The 15,047-nt window shown below is 40.7% G+C and overlaps 1 protein-coding gene across 2 annotated transcripts; it reads left to right on the top strand.

Moving 5' to 3' along the window:
- Positions 1–210: 210 nt before the first annotated feature.
- On the top strand, positions 211–3,139 carry LOC125508506 (uncharacterized). Of its 2 annotated transcripts, XR_015604327.1 has the most exons (3): positions 211–789; positions 1,258–2,236; positions 2,866–3,139. XR_015604327.1 is itself a non-coding variant. In XM_087525795.1 (2 exons), the coding sequence occupies exons 1-2, from the start codon at positions 230–232 to the stop codon at positions 1,463–1,465; spliced, it is 768 nt and encodes a 255-aa protein (XP_087381921.1). In that variant the 5' UTR covers positions 211–229; the 3' UTR covers positions 1,466–3,139. The 2 variants fall into 2 exon arrangements, 1 of the variants encoding a protein (XP_087381921.1); XM_087525795.1 differs by having other exon boundaries at positions 1,258–3,139.
- Positions 3,140–15,047: the final 11,908 nt, after the last annotated feature.

Here is a 15,047-nt window from a genome sequence, read left to right as displayed (position 1 = left end):
GTCGTGGGCACTGCGCCGTTCCCGGTTCCCGCTCGTCCTCTTGTTCGTCTGTCTGTTGGTGCAGCTGCAAGTGGGTCTACCTGCTCCTTGATCCCACATGTTGGTCTGATGAGTGTGGCTTTTTCGTGTGAGCGCTGCCTCCCGCGTCGCGTCCTGGGTCAAATGCGCGCTGCCTACGTTATGGGGAGCAGTTGCACAGGGATGGGCCGATGCGTGTGTATCCCAGCTTATGCACCCGTGTCTGCCCTATAGTGATGACGGGTGGGCTGAAGTTGCTCCTGGTCCCATTCGTCGGTGGCCCTGGCTGAGCGACTCGTCGTGGTCGGGATTCGCCCGTGTGCCGCGCTTGCCCTGCGGAACGTGCAAAAGGGTCAAAACCCTAGCCGCCAGCAGTTCTCGTCAAGCTTCCGCCCCGGCCCCTCCCTGCTCTCTCCTCTCCCACGCCGCCACCCTCGAGCCCGCGCCACCTCCACCTCGTCTCCTCCCCGCTCCCAACTCTCCAACGCTGCCGCCCTCAATGCCTCGTAAGGGACGCTGTCGACACGTCGGGGATACGCAGCGACGGAGCTCAGCCGGAGCACAGCAGAAACCCACTCCTAACCCTATTCGCTCGATTGACAAGAGCAGGGCAACAGATTGGATCGAGGGCGCCTTGGCCTGGCCTGGCCGCCGCTGCCACCTGGATTCACTAGCCGATGTGTGGAGTTGCCCTGGCCGCCGCCTCGAGTCACCTCCGTCGCCGCCGCGAGTCAGCTCCACCATTGGCGCCAGGAATCTCGTCCCAACAAGGTAACTTCCTCCAAATCCCTGCTCTCCCTGGTCCTACTGCCCTGCTTGATGCGTGTGTGTTGTGTGCGTTTAGCCATGATCTCCTACTTTTACAGGTACCATACGCCTCACTTCCGATCTTTAGATCTCCATTTCGTGAATGCGGTGTTTTGGTTTCGTCAGATTACTATCTGTATTTGGGGATTAGCTACGAATTGATGTTTTTAGTTCGAGCGTGGAATGGATACTCGGCAGTGGTGATTTAGATCTTTTTGTAGAACAGAATGATTAACTCGGTCTATTTCTGAAGAACTGCAGTGTAGATGATATATATATGAATGATTGTAATACTGAAAATGCAAAAATTTCAGTATGGTGTAATGATGGTCAGTGGGGTGTGACTTTTTTGATGGCATTGCCCAGTGCAGTTTTTGGTTTCTACTGAGTGGTACCATGTTCTGAGATTTTTTTTTTTGTTGCTATCTCCAGGAAAATTCCTAGGGATTTGATTGATGGAGGCATCACTATTTGGCGCTGGATTATCCATTTTTGCAGCACCAACAATGTTGTTTTTGTTTGGAATGGCCAATTCTCAATTTCTAAATCAGCTATGCTATACTTCTTGTCAGGTTACATTACCTTGCTTGGTTTTCAATCTATATGTAGCACAAAAATAGGTGACATGGTTGGTTTGTAGGTTACACTAAGGAACACCACCATAAGGAAAAGGGCATTGCACTTCTTTGTTTATATTTGGTCTGTTCCTATTCGGTTTGCTGTAGTACTTAATTGCTACACCATTTCAAGTTTCTTGCTGTTTTCATTGTATTCAGTTATGATATATTTTTCAACTATACAAGCACTTGGGGAAGTCAGGAAAACTGAACCAAAGACAAACACTTTTACTGGTGATGTTGGTGCTTTTTTTAACTGGGATGTGAAAGATGCATCTTATCCCCTGAGATATATTGCCTTTAATTTCTTGATTTTTCCCTGACATGCTAATATAGAGCCAGATATGCATGATTCATCATACACATTACAGTCAATTATCCATTGGACTCTTTTGTCCATAGAGGTGATTTTGTTTGGACCAATAGTCTAGGTAGTGACATTTTGATCGATAAGGCACAAGTTTATTTTCTTTTTCACTTGGGCCACACTAAAGTAAGAATCACTGTCAGTGAAAAGAAGGCATACAAATCATGAAGTTTTTGCCTTGGTTGTGTCTGTGTGCCTCGTTTAGTTGTCACTTATTTATTTCTAGGAAGTTATTCAATTCTCATCGAGCTTTCCTTGTGCTTTCCATTACTAAAGAAGAAATTTAAATACGCAAGATTTTTAATATCTGGGGAGGTGAGAGGAGATGAAAAAGGGCTGTAAGGGCGTACTTTGGTGCATCTCTGGCAAATGATGTCTGGATCCATCTGACGCTCTTCCAAGCAGAGCAGTGCAGATTTGCTGACTGGTACAACATCTAAACCTTGGCTACTCTAGCTTCTTTTTACATCTCTTAGTATCAACAAATAAGTAGGTTACAGTATATACTTGAAGATTGCAGCAGGCACAAAATGCTTGGCTAACCAGCCGGTTAATAGAGTTGTGCCTATGAAGGGTCAGTAGAGTAGTTGGTTTTTTCTAAAATAAATGAGGATTAGTTTGGTTGCCATGTGACGGTAAGGCCAGAATGGTGGTACTGAAAAGTGGTTCTGTAATGGTCATATGTGTTCTAGAGTTGGAACTTGATTCTTTTTAAGTTGGAGTGGCTAGGTTGTCTATATGTATTGCATTATTTTTCTACGGTGTACTGCTCTTTCTAATGATTTTTTAAAGTTCAGTATTTAAGTTTACGGCATTATTCTGCGGCTTACTGTTCTTTCTACAGCATACTGTTAATATCTTATGCTTTTCAACATTACACGGTTGAAACCTTCTGTATAAGATCTTGCGCTTTCAACATCTGCTCATGGCGCTGTATGTATTCTGCTATGAACTGTTTACATTATAGAGAGTTGTGGTACTGACATTTGTACGATTCCTTTTAGCTGATGTTGGTTGCTCATACTGACAAAGGTGCGCGTTAACAAATGATTGCAGAGCAGTGGAGAAACATGTTTCTACGATTGTGCCAGCTTGATATATGAGTAGGAGATAGTTGATAAAGGTGTACCTGTTGTAGGAGATTATTAGTTGATTACCTGCTTCTATGCGGTGAACAAATGAGTAAGCAATTTTAGTTGATAAAGGTGTAGGCAACGCACCTTTTTTCTTCATTTTTTGTTTTGTACATCAAAGATGTTTAGCCTTTCCTGAATATCTTAATTGTAAAACAGTCTTGATGCAATTTTTGAACCATTCAGTCTGTTTTGTTCGTGCAGTTCATGGTACCACATCTGCAGGCTACATCTTGTGTAGATTTGGCTACCACATTATATGATGATGTTTCACTTTGCTCAGTCAAAATTTCAGAAATTTTTTGAATTGAACATCTTTTTGTAGACATACAAAAATGGTCAGCATTTTCTACATCGCCCTGATAACCAATTCAAGCTATTTTCTGCCTAAACTGTTGTGTACCTATGAGATGAGATCATGGGATAACTCACACATGAGACCTGTGTATTATACTCCCTTTGATCCAAATTAAGTGTCGAGGATTTAGTTCAAAAACCACGACACTTATTTTTGATCGGGGGGAGTAGTATTTAAGAGATTCCTTGCATATGCATGATTCAGAAAAGTACAGTGTGGGATGCCCTTATAAACTCATGAAATCTGATCCTGACAGTGACATGATTTACTCTGTTTGATCGAACAGGTCGAAGCCAAAGCTGTTTTTATTTAATCTGATGATGTCCCTGCTGCTTGCAGCTGTAAGCAAGGAAATTGACTACAAGTTTCAATGTCAACCTGAATTTTTATTGTGGATGTTTGAGCGCCAACCTAGATTTTGTTTAAGCTACTACAAAAAGAACTTTTAGGATGATTAGCTGTAGTACTGTGACAAATAATCAGGAAAGATTATTTTGTAGGATGATCATTGTATTCCATAATAATATTATAGCCGCTGGCCGAACAATGAAGGTTGCACTGCAACTACTCGACTACAAGTTTTATGTGGAGTTTTGTTGTACAACTTGCACGAACTCAGTGAGATCAGGAATCATCATTGCTCACATTTTTTCTCTTGAATGGGAGGTGTCACCGCCGCATTTTTCTCTGGGAATCAACTATGTTTCAAACATTGTGTGTGGGCTCACCTTCAAAATGTGGCAACGGGCCATGCCCATATGGCCATATATGATCAAACAAACCAAACCGACATGTGTATACTAAACCGTCTTTAGATGCTTCAATTTCCATAAAATGGTTTCTTGTATTTCTCCCTCTTCTCTGCATTGTTGTGAGTGCAACTGTCTAAAGCTGAAGGTATTCAGTTCTTCTCTATGCCAGGACGTTCAGGGTGTGTTTGATAGCAAAATATTATATAAACCAAAGTATTATAAACTACAGTATTTTTGCTTATAGGTGTGAGATACCATAGTTTTATCAAAACAAATTATTTTGCAGTATTCACAATACATAGAACATGTTTGGTTGTTGCCGCATAACGCTGTAAATTTTGCTGTTTAGCCATTGTGTTTAAGCACTCAGCAGCTCTGTTTTTAAAAAAGAGGTTTGGGGTTCTTTTTTTTATGCAGAGAAAAAACTGCAGTTTGTCCAATACTACAATATTAAAAGCACAGTTGTTAGGGGCAACCAAACAGCTCACTGTAAATAAAACCGTGGTAATCTCAAAAACTGTAGTATTCTCAAAATATTTAGAAAATACTTTGCTATCAAACAGGGCCTCAATGTCATAACAAATTTTAGGATCCAAGCAAAACATTTTGCTATCCGTCTGAATTACTTCTTTCAAGATGATACAAACTGAGTTTACAAGGGGAGGATCTTTTACCTGCGAGCCCATCCTATTCCCTTCTGAGCTGTTAACGCTAGGGCTACCTGAATCGCCCTTTGTACTGTCGGTAGAAAATAATGCGTCTCCTTCCTCTTCAACAATGGCAAGTACAGTCAAATATTAGTACCCTAATTCCTAATGGTAAAACCTACTTCTACTAGTGAAGTCAGATATTCTTAACACTTTGGGGGTTGACACTCTACTCTTAATTCAAAAATAAAATCGGTGGAAAAATGCAAATATTCATCGCGTGCATGGTTTTAAAAGGGACTTTGCGCCATTTGGTGCAATTGGTCATCCGAAATTGTTTTTGGGGCAGTGAGTTATACAATTTTTTTTCAAACTCGGATTTCGCAATGTGGTGGACAGTTTCAAAATAGCATGGTTTAATACATGGGCTTTCTACTATGAGTATCGAATATGTCGTTGAAAAATAAAACTATTTTTTTATCGACAACATGGCTTTAGCGGGTCTCTGCGCCATTTGGCGCAACAGGTCAACTAGTATCGTATAATCATACCCACGGATACTTGAGGTGACATTGGAGTATCTAGGTGGGTTTTGGTTGATTTGTGTCTTAAGGTGTTATTCTAGTACGAACTCTAGGATAGATTGAACGGAAAGAATAGCTTCGTGTTATTTTATTACGGACTCTTGAATAGATTGATCAGAAAGGATAACTTTGAGGTGGTTTCGTACCCTACAACAATCTCTTCGTTTGTTCTCCGCTATTAGTGACTTTGGAGTGACTCTTTGTTGCATGTTGAGGGATAGTTATATATCCAATTATGTCATTATTGTTGAGAGAACTTGCACTACTGAAAGTATGAACCCTAGGCCTTGTTTCAACGCATTGCAATATCGTTTTCACTCACTTTTATCATTAGTTATCTTGCTGTTTTTATATTTTAAGATTACAAAAACCAATATCTACCATCCATATTGCACTTGTATCACCATCTCTTCGCCGAACTAGTGCACCTATACAATTTACCATTGTATTGGGTGTGTTGAAGACACAAGAGACTCTTTGCTATTTGGTTGCAGGGTTATTTGAGAGAGACCATCTTCATCCTGCGCTTCCCACGGATTGATAAACCTTCGGCCATCCACTTGAGAGAAATTTGCTACTGTCCTACAAACCTCTGCACTTGGAGGCCCAGCAACGTCTACAAGAACAAGGTTGTGTAGTAGACATCAAGCTCTTTTCTGGCGCCGTTGCCGGGGAGGTTAGCGCTTGAAGGTATATCTTTAGATCTTGCAATCGAATCTTTTTGTTTCTTGTTTTATCACTAGTTTAGTCTATAAAAGAAAACTAAAAAATGGAATTAATGTTGCCTCATATGCTTCATCTTTTTAATGTCTTTCGTGAAAATAAGGATTTCGATAATTGTGCCAAAGTGTTAGAAGAAGAATGTATTAAAATGTTTGGCACTAAATCTTTGGATGATGAGCATGATTGCAATGTTGTTAGTATGAATTCCTTGAATACCCATGATGCTAATGATATGCAAAGCCACAAGTTTGGGTATGCTATGTTTGATGAAGATGATATCCCCCCCAAGTTTTGATGAGCAAATTTATTTTGATGATAGCATGCCTCCTATTTATGATGATTATATTGATGAAAGTGGGTTTAAAAGAGTGTCAACTTTAGGAAGTAATGATCCCATTATTTTGGAGGGTGCTGAATCTTATTGTGATAATTATAAAAGTGGATTTGGAGAGGTCATGACTTTATTTAGTAATGATTCCACTATTTTGGAAGATGTTCCAATTGATTATGAGAACAAAGTTGCTATCTATGATGATTATTGTGATGACTTGTATGCTATAAAGAATAATTATAACCATGAAACTTGTCATCATGATTTTAATTTTCAATTGGATTATGCCTCATATGATAGTTATTTTGTTGAGTTTGCTCCCACCATTCCGAATGAGAAGAATTTTGCTTATGTGGAGAGTAATAAAATCTATATGCTTGTGCATCATGAAAAGAATGATTTATGTGATGATTATATTGTTGAATTCATTCATGCTACTACTGAGAATTATTATGAGAGAGGAATATATGCTTGTAGGAATTGCAATAATATCAAGTTTCCTCTGTACGTGTTGAAAATCTTGAAGTTATGCTTGTTTTACTTTCCTATGCAAGTTCATTCTTGTTCCCACAAGTTGTTTGCTCAAAAAATCTCTATCCATAGGAAGTGGGTTAGACTTAAATGTGCTAGTCATATTCTTCATGATGCTCTCTTTATGTTTTAATTCTTATCTTTTATGTGAGCATCATTGAAATCATCATGCCTAGCTAGGGGCATTAAACGTAAGCGCTTGTTGGGAGGAAACCCAATTTTATTTTTGTTCTATGCTTTTTGCTCATGTTTAGTAATAAATAATTCATCTAGCCTCTGTTTAGATGTGGTTTTATGTTTTGATTATTGTTTGTGCCAACTAGAACCTTTGGGAAGACTTGGGTGAAGTCTTTGCGATCTTGCTGTAAAAAATAGAAACTTTTGCGCTCACGAGATTAGCTGCCATTTTTTACTGGAGAGTGCGTTTAGGTTGATTATTTCTGCAGATGATTAATAGACAAATTCCTCAGGTCCACCAATTTATTTCAGAATTTTTGGAGTGACAAAAGTATTTGAATGATACAGATTACTACAGACTGTTCTGTTTTTGACAGATTCTGTTTTCATTGTGTTGTTTGCTTATTTTGATGAATCTATGAGTAGTATCGGAGGGTATGAACCATAGAGAAGTTGGAATGCATTAGATATTACACGAATATGAATTTAGAATGAGTTCACAACAGTACCTAAGTGGTAATTTATTTTCTTATACTAACGGAGCTTACGAGTTTTCCGTTAAGTTTTGTGTTGTGAAGTTTTCAAGTTTTAGGTAAAGATTCGATGGACTATGGAATAAGGAGTGGCAAGAGCATAAGCTTGGGGATGCCCAAGGCACCCCAAGGTAAATATTAAAGGACAACCAAGAGCCTAAGCTTGGGGATGCCCCGGATGGCATCCCCTCTTTCGTCTTCGTTCATCGGTAACTTTACTTGGAGCAATATTTTTATTCACCACATGATATGTGTTTTGCTTGGAGCATCATTTTATTTTATTTTGTTTTGCTTGCTGTTTGAATAATATCCCAAGATCTGAAATTCTTAAATGTTAGAGAGTCTTCACATAGTTACGTAATTATTCAACTACTCTTTGATCTTCACCTATATCTTTCGAAGTAGTTTGTCATTTGCTCTAGTGCTTCACTTATATCCTTTTAGAGCACGTCGTAGTTTTATTTTATAGAAATTATTGATCTCTAATGCTTCACTTATATTATTTTGAGATTCTTTTAGAACAGCATGGTAATTTGCTTTGGTTATGAAATTAGTCCTAATATGATAGGCATCCAAGATGGGTATAATAAAAACTTTCATATAGAGTGCATTGAATACTATGAGAAGTTTGATACTTGATAATTGTTTTGAGATATAAAGATGGTGATATTAGAGTCGTGCTAGTTGAGTAATTGTGAAATTGAGAAATACTTGTGTTAAGGTTTGTAAGTCCTATAGCATGCACGTATGGTAACCGTTGTGTGACAATTTTGAAGCATGATGTGTTCTTTGATTGCTTTCCTTATGAGTGGCGGTCAGGGACGAGCGATGGTCTTTTCCTACCAATCTATCCCCCTAGGAGCATGCGTGTAGTGCTTGGTTTTGATGACCTGTAGATTTTTGCAATAAGTATGTGAGTTCTTTATGACTAATGTTGAGTCCATGGATTATACGCACTCTCACCCTTCCATCATTGCTAGCTTCTTCGGTACTGTGCATTGCCCTTTCTCACCTTGAGAGTCGGTGCAAACTTCGCAGGTGCATCCAAATTCTGTGATATGATACGCTCTATCACACATAAGCCTCTTTATATCTTCCTCAAAACAGCCACCATACCTACCTATTATGGCATTTCCATAGCCATTCCGAGATATATTGCCATGCAACTTTCCACCGTTCCGTTTATTATGACACGCTTCATAATTGTCATATTAACTTGCATGATCATGTGGTTGACATCGTATTTGTGGCAAAGCCACCGCTCATAATTTTTTATACATGTCACTCTTGAATCATTGCACATCCCGGCACACCGCCGGAGGCATTCATATAGTCATATTTTGTTCTAAGTATCGAGTTGTAATTCTTGACTTGTAAGTAAGTAAAAGTGTGATGATCTTCATTATTAGAGCATTGTCCCGTGTGAGGAAAAAGAATAGAAAGGCCAAAAAAAAGAGAAGGCCCAAAAAACAAAGAAACAAAAAGAGAGAAAAAGAGAGAAGGGGCAATGCTACTATCCTTTTACCACACTTGTGCTTCAAAGTAGCACCATGGTCTTCATGATAGAGAGTCTCTTATTCTGTCACTTTCATATACTAGTGGGAATTTTCATTATAGAACTTGGCTTGTATAGTCCAACAATGGGCTTCCTCAAATGCCCCAGGTCTTCGTGAGCAAGCAACTTGGATGCACACCCACTTAGTTTCTTTTGTTGAGCTTTCAGACATTTATAGCTCTAGTGCATCCGTTGCATGGCAATCCCTACTCCTCGCGTTGACATCAATTGATGGGCATCTCCATAGCCCATTGATTAGCCGCGTCGATGTGAGACTTTCTCCTTTTTTGTCTTCTCCACACAGCCTCCATCATCATATTCCATTCCACCTATAGTACTATGTCCATGGCTCACGCTCATGTATTGCATGAAAGTTGAAATTTTTTGAGAATACCAAAGTATAAAACAATTGCTTGGCTTGTCATTGGGGTTGTGCATGATGGGAGCATTTTGTGTGCAGAAAATGAAACATGGCCAAACTATATGATTTTGTAGGGATGAGCTTTCTTTGGCTATGTTATTTTGAGAGGACATAATTGCTTGGTTAGTATGCTTGAAGTATTATTGTTTTTATGTCAATATTAAACTTTTGTCTTGAATCTTATGGATCTGAATATTCTTGCCACAATAGAGAAGATTACATTGATGAATATGTCAGGTAGCATTCCACATCAAAAATTATGTTTTTATCATTTACCTACTCGAGGACGAGCAGGAATTAAGCTTGGGGATGCTTGATACGTCTCCAACATAACTATAATTTTTGATTGTTCCATGCTATTATGTTATCCATCTAGGATGTTTTATATGCATTTATATGCTATTTTATATGATTTTTGGGACTAACCTATTAACCTAGAGCCTAGTGCCAGTTTTTGTTTTTTCCTTATTTTTGAGTATCACAGAAAAGAAAAACCAAACGGAGTCCAATTGACCTGAAATTTCACGAAGATTATTTTTGGACCAGAAGAAGCCCACGACGTATCGGAGATGGACCAGAAGAGTCCCGAGGCACCCACGAGGGTGGGGGCGCGCCCCCTACCTCGTGGCCGCCTCGGAGACCCCCCTAACTTGTTCCCAATGCCAAAAATCCCTATAAATATAGAAATCCCCGAAAAGAAATCTAGATCGGGAGTTCCGCCGCCGCAAGCCTCTGTAGCCACCGAAAACCAATCTAGGCCTGTTCTGGCACCCTGCCGGAGGGGGGAATCCCTCTCCGGTGGCCATCTTCATCATCACGGCGCTCTCCATGACGAGGAGGGAGCAGTTCACCCTCGGGGCTGAGGGTATGTACCAGTAGCTATGTGTTTGATCTCTCTCTCTCTCTCGTGTTCTTGATTCGGCAAGATCTTGATGTATCGCGAGCTTTGATATTATAGTTGGATCTTATGATGTTTCTCCCCCTCTATCTCTTGTAATGGATTGAGTTTTCCCTTTGAAGTTATCTTATCGGATTGAGTCTTTAAGGATTTGAGAACACTCGATGTATGTCTTTGAAGGAAATATGCCCTAGAGGCAATAATAAAGTTGTTATTTATGTTTCCTTATATCATGATAAATCTTTATTATTCATGCTAGAATTGTATTAACCGGAAACTTAGTACATGTGTGAATACATAGACAAACAAAGTGTCACTAGTTTGCCTCTACTTGACTAGCTCGTTGAATCAATGATGGTTATGTTTCCTAACCATAGACATGAGTTTTCATTTGATTAACGGGATCACATCATTAGAGAATGATGTGATTGACTTGACCCATCCGTTAGCTTAGCACGATGATCGTTTAGTTTGTTGTTGTTCCTTTCTCCATAACTATACATGTTCCTATGACTATGAGATCATGCAACTCCCGAATACCGGAGGAACACTTTGTGTGCTACCAAACGTCACAACATAACTGGGTGATTATAAAGGTGCTCTACAGCTGTCTCCGATGGTGTTTGTTGAGTTGGCATGGATCAAGATTAGGATTTGTCACTCCGATTGTCGGAGAGGTATCTCTGGCCCCTCTCGGTAATGTACATCACTATAAGCCTTGCAAGCAATGTAGCTAATGAGTTAGTTACAGGATGTAGCATTATGAAACGAGTAAAGAGACTTGCCGGTAACGAGATTGAACTAGGTATTGAGATACCGACGATCGAATCTCGGGCAAGTAACATACCGATGACAAAGGGAACAACGTATACCGTTATGCGGTTTGACCGATAAAAATATTCGTAGAATATGGAGGAGCCAATATGAGAATCCAGGTTCCTCTATTGGTTATTGACCGGAGACATGTCTCAGTGATGTCTACATAGTTCTCGAACCCGTAGGGTCCGCGCGCTTAACGTTCGGTGACGATCGGTATTACGAGTTTATGTGTTTTGATGTACCGAAGGAAGTTTGGAGTCCCAGATTTGATCACGGACATGACGAGGAGTCTCGGAATGGTCGAGATGTAAAGATCGATATACTGGAAGCCTATATTTGGACATCGGAATGGTTCCAAGTGGTTCAGGCATTTTTCCGGAGTACCGGGAGGTTACCGGAACCTCCCGGGGAGTATATGGGCCTTATTGGGCCTTAGTGGAATAGAGGAGAGGGATGGGAAAAGAGGGAGGTGCGCCCCCCAAGCCCAATCTGAATTGGGAGGGGGGCCGGCCCCCCTTTCCTTCCTTCCTTCCTACTCCTACTTGGAAGGGGGGAATCCTACTCTCGGAGGGAGTAGGACTTCCCTAGGGCGCGCCATAGAAATGTCCGGCCCTCCCCCTCCTCCACTCCTTTATATACAGGGGAGGGGGGCACCCCATGGACACACAAGCTGATCATTGATCTTTTAGCCATGTGCGGTGCCCCCTCCACCATAATCCACCTCGGTTATATCGTAGCGGTGCTTAGGCGAAGCCCTGTTCCGGTAGCAACATCATCACCGTCATCACGCCGCCGTGCTGACGAAACTCTCCCTCGAAGCTCTACTGGATCGTGAGTTCGCGGGACGTCACCGAGTTGAACATGTGTAGATCGCGGAGGTTCCGTACCTTCGGTGCTAGATCGGTCGATCGTGAATACGTACGACTACATCAACCGCGTTGTCATAACGCTTCCACTTACGGTCTACGAGGGTACGTAGATGATACTATCCCCTCTCATTGCTATGCATCACCATGATCTTGCGTGTGCGTAGGAAAATTTTGAAATTACTGCGTTCCCCAAAAGTGGCATCCGAGCCATGTTTATGCGTAGATGTTATATGCATGAGTAGAACACAAAGGAGTTGTGGGCGTAGGTATACACATATTGCTTGCCGTCACTAGTTGATTCTTGATTCAGCGGCATTGTTGGATGAAGCGGCCCAGACCGACATTATGCGTACGCTTACGTGAGACTGGTTCTACCGACGTGCTTCACACATAGGTGGCTAGTGGGTGTCTGTTTCTCCAACTTTAGTTGAATCAGTTTCAATGAACAGGGTTCTTTCTGAAGATCAAAAAGCAATCACTATACCGCATTGTGGTTTTTGATGCGTAGGTAAGAACGGTTCTTGCTCAGCCCGTAGCAGCCACATAAAACTTGCAACAACAAAGTAGAGGACGTCTAACTTGTTTTTGCAGGGCATGTTATGATGTGATATGGTCAAGACATGATGCTAAATTTTATTTTATGAGATGATCATGTTTTGTAACACAGTTATCGGCAACTGGCAAGAGCCATATGGTTGTCGCTTTATTGTATGAAATGCAATCGCCATGTAATTGCTTTACTTTATCACTAAGCGGTAGCGATAGTCATAGAAGCAATATTTGGCGAGACAACAACGATGCTTCGATGGAGATCAAGCTGTCAAGCCAGTGACGATGGTGATCATATCGGTGCTTTGGAGATGGAGATCAAAGGCACAAGATGATGATGGCCATATCATATCACTTATATTGATTGCATGTGATGTTTATCCTTTATTCATCTTATTTTTCTTAGTTCAGCGGTAGCATTACAAGATGATCTCTCACTAAATATCAAGGTATAAATGTTCTCCCTGAGTATGCACCATTGCTATAGTTCGTCGTGCCGAGACACCACGTGATGATCGGGTGTGATAAGCTCTATGTTCACATACAACGGGTGCAAGCCAGTTTTGCTCATGCAGAATACTCGGGTTAAACTTGACGAGCCTAGCATATGCAGATATGGCCTCGGAACACTGGAGACCGAAAGGTCGAGCATGAATCATATAGTAGATATGATCAACATAGTGATGTTCACCATTGAAAACTTGCAGCGACCAGACCTCAAACAGTCTGATCTCTGTGCATCAATGTCATCCCTGGATCGGTAATGCTGACACGCACAGTACTTGAGGATTTATAACAGAGTAGTAATCACACACTTATTACATCAAATGTCTCAAAAGAGAACTTATTACAATAAATATGGCTTAAGGCGATAATACGATAACATCGAAAGGCTTGGAAGATAAAGTGAGTCCATCAACTCCAACGGCATCACTGAGTGAAAGACCACGACCTAAGGCTCCTTACTCATCGTCTGAAAAGTCTACAACATGATACGTTGCAGACCGAAACGGGTCAGCACATGGAATATGCTGGCAATGTAACACAAGAGAGTAATGACCAGAATAATGCTATCACTACATGCATATATGGCTGGTGGAGGCTGTATGGTTAATATGTTTTGCGGAAAGCCAATTTTTTCCTACAACTAAGGAATAAATTTTATTTAACTATCACGGTGGTTGTTAAACATTGAGAAGGTTCACCCAACTCAATCCCAATTAAGCATCATCATTAAACCCAATCAAATTATATTAAGAGTTATGAGATCCACATGATAATCCAAGAACTAGATACTCAAGATGTCCATAACCGGGGACACGGCTAACCATGATTAGTTTGTACACTCTGCAGAGGTTTGTGCACTTTTCCCCACAAGACTCGATTTCCTCCATTGAATTTCTCGCACTACATGATGTTTGAGAAACGGATGACCGAGACACAGTCTTTCCGAAGAGGTCCCCTTAACCGATAGATAGGCATGTACACCTACAATCCCCTGCATCTGCTAGCCCATCATGGAAAGGTTTCCCACAACTTACTCAACTATGACAGAGCCCATAATGGCATGTGGCTGCGCAAGGAAGTTTCTAGCATGAATAATCTTATGACCCCTTTGATCCTGGGTGGAAGTCCATAGGAGAATCACACGGTACCCCGGGATTTCCAAAAAAATACAGGCAACGCTGGGTTCCCCAGGTGCCTCAGTCCACCCAGATGTGTATTAAAGTTGCCACCTTAAGTTAACCATTAATTAACAATACTCATATCTGTCATGAATACACTCAAACCCAAACCACGTCTACGAGCATAGCATAGCAATATAAGCAACGTAGAAGTAACTCCCAAAGGTTTGATAATAAACAAGTGAATAGGTACTGCCTCATCTACTTCCCAAAACCCACAATTTAATCAGATCCTAACCATGCAATTGTTTGAGGATTGATCTAATGCAATAAAACTGGGTAGTAAAGGGATATGATCAAAGTGTTACTTGCCTTGCTGATGATCCGTGAAACCTAGAGACTCGTAGTAGCACGCTTCGCACTCCGGGTACTCTATCGCAATCAAACAAGCATACAATAAGCAATCAAGCAAAGATGCACGGGTAAAACTCAAATAAGAAGATCTAACCAGAAAGTTCAACTTAAGAACTCCGGTTTGCAAAAAGAATCAAATCAAACGAAACAACGAAACTCAAACTGCGAAAGAAACAAGCTTCGATTACTAATCTAGACTAAAGTGAAATTTTACAGTAGCAAAAACTTGTTTAAGTTGATTAAACAGAAAGAGGGCTTCGAGACGAAACTCTAGGCGCTTGAATCGCCTGATTCCAACAAACGAGCGAAAAGTTAAACT

Source organism: Triticum urartu, chromosome 5A (genome assembly GCF_056163025.1).
Source record: "Triticum urartu cultivar PI428250 chromosome 5A, HENAU_Tu73, whole genome shotgun sequence".
NCBI lineage: Eukaryota > Viridiplantae > Streptophyta > Magnoliopsida > Poales > Poaceae > Triticum > Triticum urartu.
The sequence above is the reverse complement of the archived record's forward strand: the minus strand, read 5'-3'. Positions and strand labels throughout refer to the sequence as shown.